The sequence below is a fragment of the Netta rufina genome (assembly GCF_964035555.1).
Source record: "Netta rufina genome assembly, chromosome: 11".
NCBI classification, from domain to species: domain Eukaryota; kingdom Metazoa; phylum Chordata; class Aves; order Anseriformes; family Anatidae; genus Netta; species Netta rufina.
The window spans coordinates 8,864,638-8,878,005 of NC_140134.1; the positions used below are offsets into that span (position 1 = coordinate 8,864,638).

Here is a 13,368-nt window from a genome sequence, read left to right on the forward strand (position 1 = left end):
GCCTTAAAGAGCCGTGTGGGACCACAGTCAGACACGTGTGGTTTGCCAGACGGTGAGGGAGCTGCGGGGTCGTCCACCGATACTTCTGCTACACCATCGCCCCCCCGCCGCTACAGCCATCGCAGGCCTTTGCTGTTCCGCCCCCTGCTGACCTGGACGTGCCTTTTGACCCAGGCCCTATTGGCCCTGAAAAGGAGATGGGTCTGTTTCCCTTCGATCCGGGAAGAATGGAATACATAAAGCCCGAAGGCTGATTGCTTAACAACTTAAAGCAAGACATACTGTTCTGGTGTCTGTAATCAAGAAAAGGAATGGCAAATGGAGACTTAGATGATCTGAGAAAAAATAATGATGTCATGGAATATATGGGAGCACTTCATCCAGGGTTACCAACTCGACTATGCTCCCCCACTCATGGACATTAATAGTAATAGACTTAAAGGATTGTTTGTTAATCAAAAATGGTTGTTTCAATTGATACCTTTTCTGATTGCACATATGTATAGGCGTACTCAGGTTTCTTATGTATATGTAAAAGCAATGTTCTATATATATTTAGAAAGTTTGATGTTTGTGTGTGCGTGATGGTAGAGCATAGACTCCACTTGCACCCAGCGCTGTTTACTTGCCTTTTATAAATATTACTAAATTTGGATTGAGTTGTATCTTCATGTTTAACAGTAGAAACATCTGCTCTAAAATGGGGTGGGAGGAAAAAAGAAAGGACCTTGTCTTTGTTACTTGGAAGAAGTTTCTATCATCTGAATTCCTAAATGCATTAAAATATTCTCAAATGTATTTAACCTTATTCATAACACCGAACTACTGAGACAAGCTTTTTAAACTGATCTACTTAAAAACATTAGGATATTGGCCTTTTCTTCAGATTCCCAGTGCTGTGATTGTTGAACTTTGTTTTTGTCAGGAGGGATTCAGAGGAGGATTCTATACTGAAGGTGTGTATGTGTGGGGGAAGTGAGCTTTGTCAGCAGGAACAAAGTCTTAAAATTCTCTGAGACCGCTCAAGTGTTGCCAGCCTGAGTTCTGGTGCAGTCCAAAGGTCAGAGTCGGCTGATGCATCAAGTTTGTTTTAGGTAAATGATTATAGGTCAAGCCACGACTTTTCCAAATCTTGTGTACTTCTAAAATGATTTAAACACGAACGTGGACCTGTTTCTGGGGCTAGAAGGGACACGTTTGGACAATGTTTGCGGGTTCTGACAGGAAGCTGCAGCTTTCCGCGCTGCTCGAGAGCAACCCCAGGAGGCTGGCAGCGTACGGCCTCGTGCCTGGGAGCTGTGTCCTGGCTGAGGGTTCAGCAGAGGGGCGGCCTGAGGCAGCCCCTCCGCCCCAAGGCCCCGCGGGGCCTCCCCCGACCCGCAGCCCGTGAGGCGCGGCCCCGGCCCGGCGGCTCCAGCGCAGGCGCGGCGGCGGCGGCGCCTCCGTGCTCGGCGGGGCTGCGCTGCCCCGGGGCGGGGGCGCTGCTGCGGGCGGCCACGCGGGGAGGGGAGCGGGGGCAGGCCAGAGGGCCCCGGGCTGAGCCCCCCGGCGTCTGCTCGCTTCGCGGAGCGGAGGCTGCGGCTCGGCGCTTCCAGCAGCCGGGCGGGCGCCGAGAGCTGCGGCTGGAGCGGGCGAGACTCCGCCGTGCGCTCTGCGCCCCCGAGCGCTGGAGCTGGTGGTGGCCGGGCTGAGCGAGCAGGCCTGCTCTGCCGCCAAGTATCCGCAAAAGTCTTGCTTACCTTTCGCGGCTGCGAATCGAGAACTCTCTGGTTAGGAAATCAGTAACTCTGTGCCTTAGGAAGTCGTGCCTGGTTAGCGATGCGCCGGGTTAGGCTGCGACTGGAAAGCAGCCGATAAAAGCGCTGATCGTTAACAATTCTGTGCTGTCTGCTTGCTGAGAACAGATTGGGTGCAGCTCACTTGGGAGGCTGACTTCTGGGGGGCAACAGATAAAGCAGTTGGCAAGGAGCTGTGATATAAGAAACGCGGACTTGCTTAGCGCGTTAGTTTTTTTCCTTGTTTAACACACTCGTCTCCCTTATCTGAACGCAGTTTGTCACAGTAACTGCTGCTTCCGATGTCAGAATGCAGATTGTGTCTTCCAGCATCTCTTTTTTTTTCCTAGAGACACGATGTCGTCTGAAAGCGAGCGCCAACCACAGACGTTGAGCAAACCAGCATTTGATGAAAAGGAAGCAACAGAATTGGTTGACAGGGTGTTTGGATTAAAGGTGTCCTGGATCAGGCCTCTCCCCAGCTATGATGATCAGAATTTCCATGTGCGTGTCTTAAGAAGCAAAGGTGAGGCTGAAGGTGCAGATGAATATGTCCTTAAAATCACCAATTCGGAAGACAGCCAGGAGCCTGACCTCATTGAAGCACAGACACAGGCCATGATATTTCTCAGTGCTGAAGGCTTTCCTTCAGCTACACCTTACCTCACAAAAGACGGTAACATCATGTCTCTGGAGCCAAGAGGTGAGCAATTACAAGGACCTTTACTGCCCTGTTATCACCCTTAACTCAGTGGTAGCTTTGTGACGCACTTGTTGCAATACAGCAGAGGGTTTGGATCAGTGACAGCCCGCATTCTGCTCTGTTGCACTGATGCGAATGTGGAGTAATCTTGGATGATTACTTGCTCGTACGTGAGCGAGCCGGAGCAAGTTGCATGAGAGCCAGTGGTTTTCACCAGGCACTCCATGCTCAGCTTCCACCTCTAGCGGTTCTTGTGCTTGCAGTAGCGGTCTGGTACTTTCTCAAGCCTGTAGCTCCTGATCGATCTCGCCTTTATCTTTTGAACAAGAACTTCCCTGATGAAATATTTACTTTGGGGTGCAGGAATATCATGGTGAGAACATCAGGGTTGAGCTGCCTGTTTAATTCAGAGTGATAATATAGAAAAACCTATAGAGACACCGGAGAACCTTGATCAGAGTAAGAGCAGCGCTGCAAGTGTCAGTAGGTGTGGGCTTGAGGTATGGCACAAGATCTTTGAATGAAATCTGTTTTTTCAGCTACACCTGATTCCTGCACTGGGAGAAACCATTTTGCCTCTTGTGTTAACTAATGCTCAATAGCATGTATTGAAGTGACTGTATTTCTGCTTGCTTGTTAGGTAGCGAGCCTGACAACAAAAAGTACATGGTCAGGCTGCTGACTTACCTGCCGGGTACACCAGTAGCAAAAGTTGCTGCAAAACTTGCTACAAATCCTCAGATTTTCTATGAGATTGGTAAACTAGCTGCCAGTTTGGATAAAGCTCTCACAGAGGTGAGTTTTTGTTGCTCAGGCTTGACAAACTTCAATAGATTTTTCCTCTGTTTCTTCTTGTGTTTGCTGTCAACTTTCCTGACTGTAAAAGTGAAGTTGGTGAATGCAGACTTGAATTCAACTTCCAGGTGCCGGCCCCCATGCTGTAACTGGGGAAGCTGGCTGTTACTATAGCATTTCCCCAGGTAACACAACCAGCCAGTGCTTATGACAGAGTCTCAGGGATCCTTTTGCAATGCATTTTTGTACCTTGAACAGGGATGTAAGTTTTTTGTTTTGTTTTGTTTTGTTTTGCAAAGCTAACCTGTCAGCTATTTCAAGTCTGGCAAATAACAAGACCGAATCCTAGACTGCCTGAACTAAAGCACGTACAGCTTGTTTTGAAGCATTTTTGTAAAAAATGGTGCTCACAACTGGGTGAGCTTTTAATTTGAATTCATTTTGACTTGCTCTCCTGGTCATTAGAACCATGACCAGTTATTGCAGTGGTAGCAGTTGGTTCCTTTTCTATAATGCCACTTGTGCTAGTGAAGAGAGATTTGGGACACTTCTGTCAGTTTCTCTGCTTCCAGTCAAATAATCTGAATGCATAGTAAGTTCTTTCTTTACTCTGTAACTATGCAGAATAATAAAGCTGATAAATCATCCAGTGATTGTTTGATACATCAAAGAACTCTTGAATTATTTATTGCCTTTCATTAACCTTTCCTTCTCATGTTCTGGCTACCAGCTTCAGACAATTATGCGATGTGAATTGCTAGCTTTACCAACCGCATTCCTAAGTCACAGCAGCATTTTTCCATTGGGAAGGATAATTTACTGTTGGCTTTTAAAATTCTGCTCGTGCTCTTATAATGTGATTAAAATAATTTATAAAGACCAGCTGGTCTCAAAAAATGCCTGTGACTTCTCCTGCCCAGTAGGAAGCAGTAGATGTGAGTGCAAATTTTGAAGGGAAATGCTCCTCATGCCCTTAACATAAGGGTTATTATTTACCAAGTTTTGTCATTTAAAAGAAAGAAAATTGCAGTTGTTACTGTCAAAACTCCCAGGTATCATTGACACCAAAAGTAATACCTAAGGTACTGTATTTTCTGATGGCAGATCAGGACGTACAGCCTTTTCTGTCCAGTTAATTGCTTGGTCAGTTGGATAGCAAAGGAATGTCCCATGCTTTGTTTTGTGCACAAAATAATAATTCCACCTTCTCTTGTTGGTGTCTTCTTTTGCCTGGATGCGTCTTTCATTTCCTAAGTGGAAAAAAAGTGGCTGTTGATGGCTTCACAGTGATGAGGGCTCATGAGATTGAGATCTCTGCCTTTTTATTACCTTTCATGCATCTGGTATCTCATAGTTGGCTGGAATATCTGACTTGTGCTGGGGAAATTGCAGTGGTTGCTCACCAGATGGCACCAGATAGCACCAGTGTGGTGCTTTATACAGGGTTAGGGACCCTCTGCAGTGATTTACTTTTTAGGCTTGGTATTGCTCCTTAAATTTTCATATAGCTCTAGTTTTAACTATCATTTAGCTATCTTTAAGTAATAGCCTTAATTCAAAACATTAATTTCTTTTTAAGAGGAAGGCAGCAGCTGTAATGGGAAGTGTTTATATGTGCCCTGTGCAGTGGCAGAATCTGGTTCGCAGGTACCTTAATGAGCGTTAAAGGGTTCAAGGATAAGAGTGGTGTGCAGTGAGAGAGAAGCTTTTCCTCCCAAAAGGTCACTTTCCAAACCACCTTTTTTTACTTCTAGTGAGAGAGAGAGAGAGAGATCCTGTTTGTTTAAAATATTTAGGGTACCTGGATGCACGAAGGCAAAGTCATATACAGCCAATTTGGCTGAACTTCCTTTCCAAACAAGTCAAGTGAGATGCGCATAGCCTACTGCACGTGGGTCAATTTGTTGGGGTCTTTGTGTACTGCAGATCCTGTAGACATTTTCATAAGAATAAACCTGTCAGCAGCTCTGTAAAGTCCTGTCTTCAGGATTTATCATGTGCCAGTGGGTTCTAAGGTTCAACCCCAAAAGCTGCCACCTTTAAGTGCACAGAGTGTTCAGCGTGTGTTCTGACACGCTGGCACAGTTTGTGTCTCTAATCCTTTGGCAGCTTTTTGCAGTGCCAGCTCAGCTGCACAATCCAAACTCTGCCCGTGTGCAGCTCCAGCCTTGGCAAGGCCTCAGAACTGCTAGAAAGTCAGTATCACTTGCAGAAACATTGCAGAAAGTATCAATTTTAAATGAGTTCAGCGACAAAGGACTTAAGATAACTTATGTACCTAAAGAATAGGGGGAAAAAATGTTTTGTGTAGATATTAAGATGCTTGTCTGAAATAATCCGTCAGATTATTCTTTTGCTGGTTGATATAAATGGTCAGTGGTGTGGTGCTTTTCAGCAAGTCTTGCTTGGAACCTGTTAAAAGGGGCTTTGAATCAAGGTGTTTAATCACAGGAACAGGTTTTTAATTATGGCCTATTTTCTCTTGTGCTTTTTCTAAAGAAATTCCATCATCCATCAGTAAAAAGTCTGCACCGAGGCCAGTTCATTTGGAACCTGGCAAACGTCCCTCTTCTAGATCGGTACATTTATGCCCTGGGCCAGAACCAGTATCGTGAAGTTGTGGAACAAGTTATTGAGCAATTTAAAGAGAAAGTCATACCCAAACTAAGCAGTTTTCGAGCCTGTGAGTATTTTATTCTCAGCAAATTATGTTGAACTGAGACACTGAGGTTTCTTACTGAGGGTTCATGGAGAAGGAAAAAAAAAGGCAAAAGAAGCCTCCTTTATCCATAGCACACGTGGAAATACTGTGCTGAATTCTGCAGTGCTGCTGCTGGCAGTGCAGAACTTGCCAGGGGAGCGTGCTGTGCAGTACTGGTAAAGTCAGGTTCAGTTCTTCACCTATCTGCTGAGGTTGTTTCAGTTAAGGTCATGACTTTCATGCTGTTTCATTAGCTTAAGAATATATGGAGTACACTACCTCCTTTCATAAAGGTCTAAGTAAATATTTAATATTTTTCTAAATTCAACTCACAATGATATTGTGGTAACTTGACAATTTGATAGTTTGACAACTCTGCTATTCTAGCATAAAACAGGTGTTACCAGAGTAGAATCAGACCTTGTACCTCTCCCTTGCTGTCTGGCCACCAGTTAGTGGAGTTTCTAGGCCCTTTTTATTTCCTAGGGAGCAGCAAGGCTGTTGATGCCAGCACACAGTGCAGGGGACACTCGTCTGGTTTTGTAGCGGAGTGTTAATTGCAGCCTCTGTGCATCTTTTCACAGCTGTTGCTTTGAGAAACTGGAAAAAAAACGTGCCGATTAATAATTATTTAGTATTATTTGTTTCTTCTGTGTTCAGGTATCAATCACGGAGATCTCAATGACCACAATATTCTGGTGGACTGCACCTCTCCCTCCCAGGGGCCTCCTCAGTACAGGGTGTCCGGCATCCTGGACTTCAGCGACATGAGCTACGGCTATTACGTGTTTGAGGTGGCGATAGCCATGATGTACGCCATGATCGAGAGCGCGGACCCGCTGCGGGTCGGGGGCCACGTCCTGGCCGGCTTTGAGCGCGTGGTGCCGCTGACGGCGGCGGAGCGGGGCGCCCTCTTCCTCCTGGTGTGCGGCCGCTTCGCGCAGTCCCTCGTCATCGCGGCCCACACGGCGCTGGCCTACCCGCAGAACCGCGACTACCTGCTGGTCACGGCGCGCACCGGCTGGCGGCACCTGGCGCGGATGGCCGAGGCGGGGCAGGCCGCCGTCGAGCAGCTCTGGTTTGACACCGCCCGCGCCTACGGGCCCCGGGGGGACGCCGACTGAGGTGGGGGCGCCCCCGGCCCCGCCGTGCCGCAGGTGCGCGGCCGCTGAGCTGAGGGGGCCGCGGGCTGAGGGCGGGCTCCGTGAGGCGGCGCGGGGGCGGCCGTTACGGCCCCTCAGGGCGGGCCCCGCCCTCGGGCGGGCGGCGGCAGCGCGCATGCGCGGCGGCCATTTCCGACGCTGCGGTGAAGGTGCGGGAGCGGTCGTCGCGCCCGGGCCTTCCCCGCCGGCAGGGCCCCGACTCCCCCCCCCCGGGCCCGGCCGGCCCGCAGTGGGCCCGCAGTGAGTGCGGGGGGCGCCGTGACGGGGGCGGCCCCGGGGGGCGGCCCTGAGCCGCGGAGGGAGCGCGCGGGGCCTTCGTCCTCCGGCCGGGGGGGCGGCGGCGATGACTCCGCACTGCGGGCGGGAGGGGTGGGGAGGGCCGGGAAAGGGAAAGGGATCGGGGTTGGGATCGGGATTGGAATTGGGATTGGGATTGGGATCGGGGTTGGGCCCGGTGCCGCTGCCCCGGTAACGCTCCCGCTCCTCGCCGTTTTCCTTGCAGGCCCGCTCGCCGCCCGCCCGCCCGCAGCTCCGCGCCGGCACCATGGTGAGTGGCGGCCCCGCGCGGCGGCGCGTCCCCACGGCGCGGCCTGGTGGGGCGGGCGGTGCCGGGCTGTGACGGGCTGTGACGGGCTGTTTGTTGCTTCTTGCAGTCTCGAAGATACGACTCCAGAACTACCATATTCTCTCCAGAAGGTACTCGTTAACCGCGCTTTTTCCAATGAGCCGTAATTGTTTTAACCCGCTGCTCGGAACCAGGTGTCACGCAGATAAACGCCGCTTCCCCGCGTTTCTGCCCACACGAGATGCAGGAATCAGAGTTACCCGCCCGGAGTAGTGCCCGGTTCTGTATGGACTCCAAAGGTCAAAAGTGGAGGCTTTAAATTCTTTCCTGTTCTGATTCAAGCAGTAATGTGCGTACGTTTCCACCAAATACCACTGATGCATCTTTTTTAAATAATTCAAATAAATCTTTACCGTTCATCTTTTGTTTGAGTGTGGATGGGTTTTGTTACTGCTTTGCCCCCTAGCCCCTAGAACATGCATAGCATCCTGCTGGTGTGATCGCATCTCCCTATTATTCTTTTACGTGCTGAAGCAAGCACTTGCAAATCATTTTTTCCATGTTTTGTAGAAGTGATTGATACAAAATCTAGTATTTTTTTTTTTTCAGTTAAAACTCATTTTGTCTTGTTCTGCTGTTTCAGAGAGTTCTCTATTCTTTTCTGCTTAGTAAATTATTTTTTTCCACACTGACTCTGCCCAAAATTGCCTTTTCAGATTTGTGTTTTTTCTCTCTTCTGACTCCTTCCTATATTTCAAAAAAAATTAATCTGCTAGTGACTGGTGATAGACTGAAGAAATAATCCTAATTTGCACACCAAGCACCTCTCATATTCTTGCATATTTAAATCACCTTTTTGCATATTTGGTCTCATTCAGTGCTATTTTATGGCTGTTATAATTTAAATTGTTTCCTAGGCCGATTGTATCAGGTCGAGTATGCGATGGAAGCAATCGGACATGCGGGTACTTGCTTGGGGATTCTAGCAAACGACGGCGTTCTGCTAGCTGCAGAGAGACGCAACATTCACAAGCTCCTCGATGAAGTTTTTTTTTCAGAGAAAATATACAAACTTAATGAGTAAGTTGAAACGATGACCAGATGTTCACTGATGTTACCGCTAACTCTTCAGACATTTTAGCATTGAGCTTGGATTTATTTGAAATGTTTGTCTTTGTTTTGTTCAGTGCTACAGTTGCGTGTGACTACTTCATCGTTACTGCATTCATTGATTGTTTTAAAGGAGCACTGTGTTTTTATCTCTAAAGAGAATTTTCTAGGAGGAATAGCCTGTTTCTTGTTACTTTCCATACACCATAATGTTGTTACATCTCTTAAACTGAGAGTTCTCAGGTTACAAAATAGCAAGGGGTGGATGGGTAATAGATAATCCACAAATCACTGTGCTGCGTCAGCTCAACATTCTCTTTTACATCTTTTTTTTCACCTAGTATTATTCAAAGAGAGTAAGACAAATCAGGTAAAATGTGCCTTAGCTTTCTCTGCCGCAGCTGTAGCAGAGATGATGTATGTCACTATTGTGACCTTCTAGCTCTATAAAAGTTAAACCTGTCATGGAGCTTCAGCCTTGTTGTATGGTGCATATGAAACACAAACAGGTTTTCATCTGTTGATTTCCCATTCTGATTTATTTTGGAAGCAGCTGGAATTGTAGGAGGTATTGGATTTTTGAGGAGGTGGCAGTATAGTAAGTGCAGTGGATTGGTTGCCTAGGCCGGCTCTTCCATCTTCTTAGCAAAATTAAGAACTTTTCAGAAGAATGTGGATTATTGTCTGGTAGTGAAAATTCTACAGCAGTATCAGATTTGGCAAAAAAAATTAAGACAATTAAGAATTAGATAAGAGGTGTTAATTAAGAAACAGTCAAGGACGCAAATTATATGTTGCTGGAAATGAAGATTAATTTTCAGCTAAAGCAGTTAATAGTGATTTTTGAAGTCATCAATATCTCTAATTCACGTTTATATGAATGCAATGTGTGATTGGTGAATCCCACTGAAGGCTGTCACAGAAGCTGTACGGCTCCTTTAGTATTCTGGCGTGGTGTCTGTGTCAGGTGGTGCCCAGAATAGGTACTTGCATGTAGCTAGTGGCTCTTGTGAAGATCCTCAGGATCTTGTCAACATGGTTAATCGTCTCTGGCATAGTCCTCAGAACCGTATGAGTAGCTGAGCTGCTTGCTTTCTGCTGTCCTGCCAAAACTTTTCTCCTCCTGCCAAAACTGTTATACTTTCAACATACATGTACTCTAAATGCAGGAGCTCAGCAATCTGTTGCATGTGGCAGCTGTGTAGTTTTGATCAGAGAAGCCCAACAGCAGGTAATCTGCTTGAGCTACTGCGTGAAGACAGGAGTATTTCTTGGAGACTGATAGGAATCCAGTTCATTCGTGTGCTTCTCTTGCAGGGATATGGCTTGCAGTGTTGCAGGAATAACTTCCGATGCCAACGTTCTGACAAATGAACTGCGACTGATTGCCCAGAGGTAGGTTTGCTGATAGTTACGTGATTTTACTTGCCTGCGGTGCCAGATTCAGTTCTGTCTATGTATTAAAGCAAAATGAACACGCGCTCAGTAGAATTAAGATTGATTGAACTAAAACAGCTAGATTGGAGAGGCTTTAAGGTAGGAGCTTGCTAAATGTTAAATGTACCAGGATAGTGTTAACAAAATTTTTGAGAACTCTTTTGTCTTTGATACTAGGTATTTGTTACAGTATCAGGAGCCCATTCCTTGTGAGCAGCTGGTAACCGCGCTGTGTGATATCAAGCAGGCCTACACCCAGTTTGGAGGTAAGGAAGTGTGAGGAACCATAGTGCTTTTAAATGTCTAAAGAAAGATTCTGTTATGTAATTTGAAGCGTCTGAGTCTCTGGACAGTTCTACTGAATTCTGCTGTAACAAGTTAAAGCGAGAAGAACTGTAGCCAAATTTAGGAGGGGAACAGGCAGTCATAATTAGTAACAAACTTGATTTGCTATTGAAGATGCTACTTTTTAGTCACAGAGAAACTGATGGCTGAGGTTCAGGCCCAGCGCTTTGAGCGCTCTTGAGTTTAGTGAATGCCTTCCAAAAGACCAACAGAAAATTGTTTGCTGTGTAGCCTTTTAAAAGTTTTGGTCTCTCCATTGTAATGAATAGCAAATATGTTTTTTTCTGCTACATATAGCAGGGTATTAATATTGTAAAACATTAATAATGAAAGAAAAAAGTATTTTGGTGGATTGAGGAACATGTTAGAAAATGGCACTGTAAGGAGTGTTCCTTAGAATGTGAACTGACTATAATGGTGTTTTATGTATATGTAATGTGGAAGAATGACCTTTAATATATTTGCCTTTTGACTCTTATAAGTTAAACGCTTTAACTACGTACTTTAAATGCTGAATTCTGATTTAAAGTTCAGAGATGATAAATTCTAATTGGTGGAGATGGAGATGAGCTGCTTATTGGGGTTAAATGAAATAAACCTCTGCTATTCCCTCCCCCCTTCACTTAGAAAGAAATAATGCTGTAGTGCTTATCTCAAGTAGCAGAAGTGCAGAACAGTCTGTTAAATCCCAGTTCATAGGAAAGGGTTTGACAAAGGAAATCAAAGAAAATAATTGTGACCAATCTTGTTACTAAATTTAGGTTACTAATGGCCTTCTTTCCAACAGGAAAACGTCCTTTTGGTGTTTCACTGCTGTACATTGGCTGGGATAAGCACTATGGATTTCAGCTGTATCAAAGTGATCCTAGTGGAAATTATGGAGGATGGAAAGCCACATGCATTGGGAATAATAGTGCTGTAAGTTCTGTGCTTTTCCTCTCCCCAAAAGTAATGAAAACCAAAAGTACGTAAGTTGCATTGCACTAATTAAATTGAATTGTTGGTCATGAGTACAGAGCAGAAATGGATAACTGTACAAACACAATTACTTGTTTTTTGCCGATAATATCAAAACCTTTTTTGGTTCATTGTCCGATGATACCATTTTAATTTCTGTGGAATTTATAGGCAGCTGTGTCAATGCTAAAACAAGACTACAAAGAAGGGGAAATGACCTTAAAGACTGCGCTTGCGTTAGCCATTAAGGTTCTAAACAAGACCATGGATGTTAGCAAACTCTCTGCAGAGAAAGGTAAGCAGTTCTCCAATTTGGGATAATGCTCTTTCCTTAAAATAAATAAATAAATAAATAAATACTTGTAAATGTCTATATTCCACATGTGGCTTACTGGATTTTTAGTGCTCACGTAAAAAATCTTCAACAATATAGCAGCAATCTTTGTTAACCTTGCTGAGAGGCATACCTATGACTTGGTTGAGGATGATCCACTGTGGTTAGCTCCTAGACCACAGTTCAGGGACTGTAGCTAGGCCACATGGGTGCATTAGCAGAAGTGGCTACGTGTCTGGTGGAAAAATCACTGGAGAGGTATTGGGTGTGCTGCTGCAGAAGAAGACTGCTGCCACCTGGCTCATCATCCAGGCTTTGTTGATTAGGTGGAGGCAGGACAAGAACCTTCTGCTTCGCTGCCAGTTGTAACAAATCTTAACCCGTCTAATGATTGCTCTTTCAAAAGGACAAAATGTAATGCCGCTGTCTGTTCCATATGTTTCAGTTGAAATTGCAACACTGACCAGAGAGAACGGAAAGACAGTAATAAGGGTTCTGAAGCAGAAGGAGGTGGAGCAGTTGATAAAACAACATGAGGAGGAGGAAGCAAAAGCTGAACGTGAAAAGAAGGAAAAAGAACAAAAAGAGAAGGATAAATAGAATCTGAAATCAAATATTCTGTAGATAATACAGGACCTGCTTCAGTAAAAGATAATCTGGATTTCTGTTTTGTAGCAGCCTACAAATACGCCATGAATTTGTATGAAACCAGAATTACTTTTGCTGAACCAGGTCCTTAATCATCATTCAGATAATTGATTTTCCGCTCCTTATATTGACCAATAATTGCTTTAATTCTCGAACACTCTTTCTTTCATCTTCTATTTTTTATTATGGAATAAAATTTAAGAAGAATAGTGATGAGTGTCTTTATTTCTCAGTAATGCCTGGTTATGCACAATCTTGAGGGAGTTAATCGCTTTAAACCATTAAAGGTATATGCTAGTTGGTAAAGAACAAATATGGTGTTAGAATTGTTAGACTTTTGTGTGTGTGCGTGTGGGGGGGTCTTTTAAAGTAGTGAAAGGGGCTCCTAAGTTTGGAAAATCATTCGTGATCACTTCACAAATACTGAAATAAAGTGTGCTGGCATGCCAAGTTTTAATTTTGGCCTATTTTGTTCTATAACAGGCTGTGTCAAACTGATGGTCTTGCAAGCAGTTGTATTTTAAACATGCCCTGTAGCAAATGTGTTCAGTTTAGCATAACCTTTCATGAGTGCATGTGTTTTCTACGAAATTAATCATGTAACACTAGTTAGAGTCACACAAACTAGAAAAACACTTTACAAAGGCCATGGGAAAATGATAAGCTAACTTGTCCAAATACAAATAATTAAATAATAGTGTGCAATTTTTAGGCCACGTTGACTATTTTACATTTTATCCTGAAAAGAAGTATACATGTTTTATATTTAGCTTAGTGTTGCTGATACTTCCCCAAAGAATTCAGTTCCCTTATGTCAGACAACAGCCTAGAAAAC

At 45.0% G+C, this 13,368-nt stretch overlaps 2 protein-coding genes across 4 annotated transcripts; both read left to right on the forward strand.

The window, feature by feature from the left end:
* Window positions 1-1,536: 1,536 nt before the first annotated feature.
* On the forward strand, window positions 1,537-7,232 carry HYKK (hydroxylysine kinase). Of its 2 annotated transcripts, none has more exons than XM_084293594.1 (5): window positions 1,537-2,002; window positions 2,126-2,478; window positions 3,119-3,273; window positions 5,773-5,956; window positions 6,635-7,232. In XM_084293594.1, exons 2-5 carry the CDS (start codon window positions 2,133-2,135, stop codon window positions 7,096-7,098), a joined length of 1,149 nt encoding a protein of 382 aa, XP_084149720.1. In that variant the 5' UTR covers window positions 1,537-2,002; window positions 2,126-2,132; the 3' UTR covers window positions 7,099-7,232. The 2 variants fall into 2 exon arrangements, with proteins under 2 accessions (XP_084149720.1, XP_084149721.1); XM_084293595.1 differs by having other exon boundaries at window positions 1,537-1,769.
* Window positions 7,232-12,742, forward strand: PSMA4 (proteasome 20S subunit alpha 4). 2 transcript variants are annotated; one of them, XM_084293598.1, is made up of 9 exons: window positions 7,232-7,286; window positions 7,640-7,684; window positions 7,791-7,833; window positions 8,620-8,782; window positions 10,130-10,207; window positions 10,427-10,515; window positions 11,382-11,512; window positions 11,723-11,846; window positions 12,331-12,742. In XM_084293598.1, the coding sequence occupies exons 2-9, from the start codon at window positions 7,682-7,684 to the stop codon at window positions 12,483-12,485; spliced, it is 786 nt and encodes a 261-aa protein (XP_084149724.1). In that variant the 5' UTR covers window positions 7,232-7,286; window positions 7,640-7,681; the 3' UTR covers window positions 12,486-12,742. The 2 variants fall into 2 exon arrangements, with proteins under 2 accessions (XP_084149724.1, XP_084149723.1); XM_084293597.1 differs by having other exon boundaries at window positions 7,234-7,377.
* The last annotated feature ends 626 nt before the right edge of the window (window positions 12,743-13,368 follow it).

Coding starts and splice junctions, on each gene's coding strand:
- HYKK (XM_084293594.1), top strand. CDS start 2,133: ATGTCGTCTGAAAGCGAGCGCCAACCACAGACGTTGAGCAAACCAGCA. Junction 3,274..5,772: donor TGGATAAAGCTCTCACAGAG/GTGAGTTTTTGT, acceptor CTTTTTCTAAAG/AAATTCCATCATCCATCAGT. Junction 5,957..6,634: donor ACTAAGCAGTTTTCGAGCCT/GTGAGTATTTTA, acceptor TTCTGTGTTCAG/GTATCAATCACGGAGATCTC.
- PSMA4 (XM_084293598.1), top strand. Junction 8,783..10,129: donor AAAATATACAAACTTAATGA/GTAAGTTGAAAC, acceptor CTTCTCTTGCAG/GGATATGGCTTGCAGTGTTG. Junction 11,847..12,330: donor CAAACTCTCTGCAGAGAAAG/GTAAGCAGTTCT, acceptor CATATGTTTCAG/TTGAAATTGCAACACTGACC.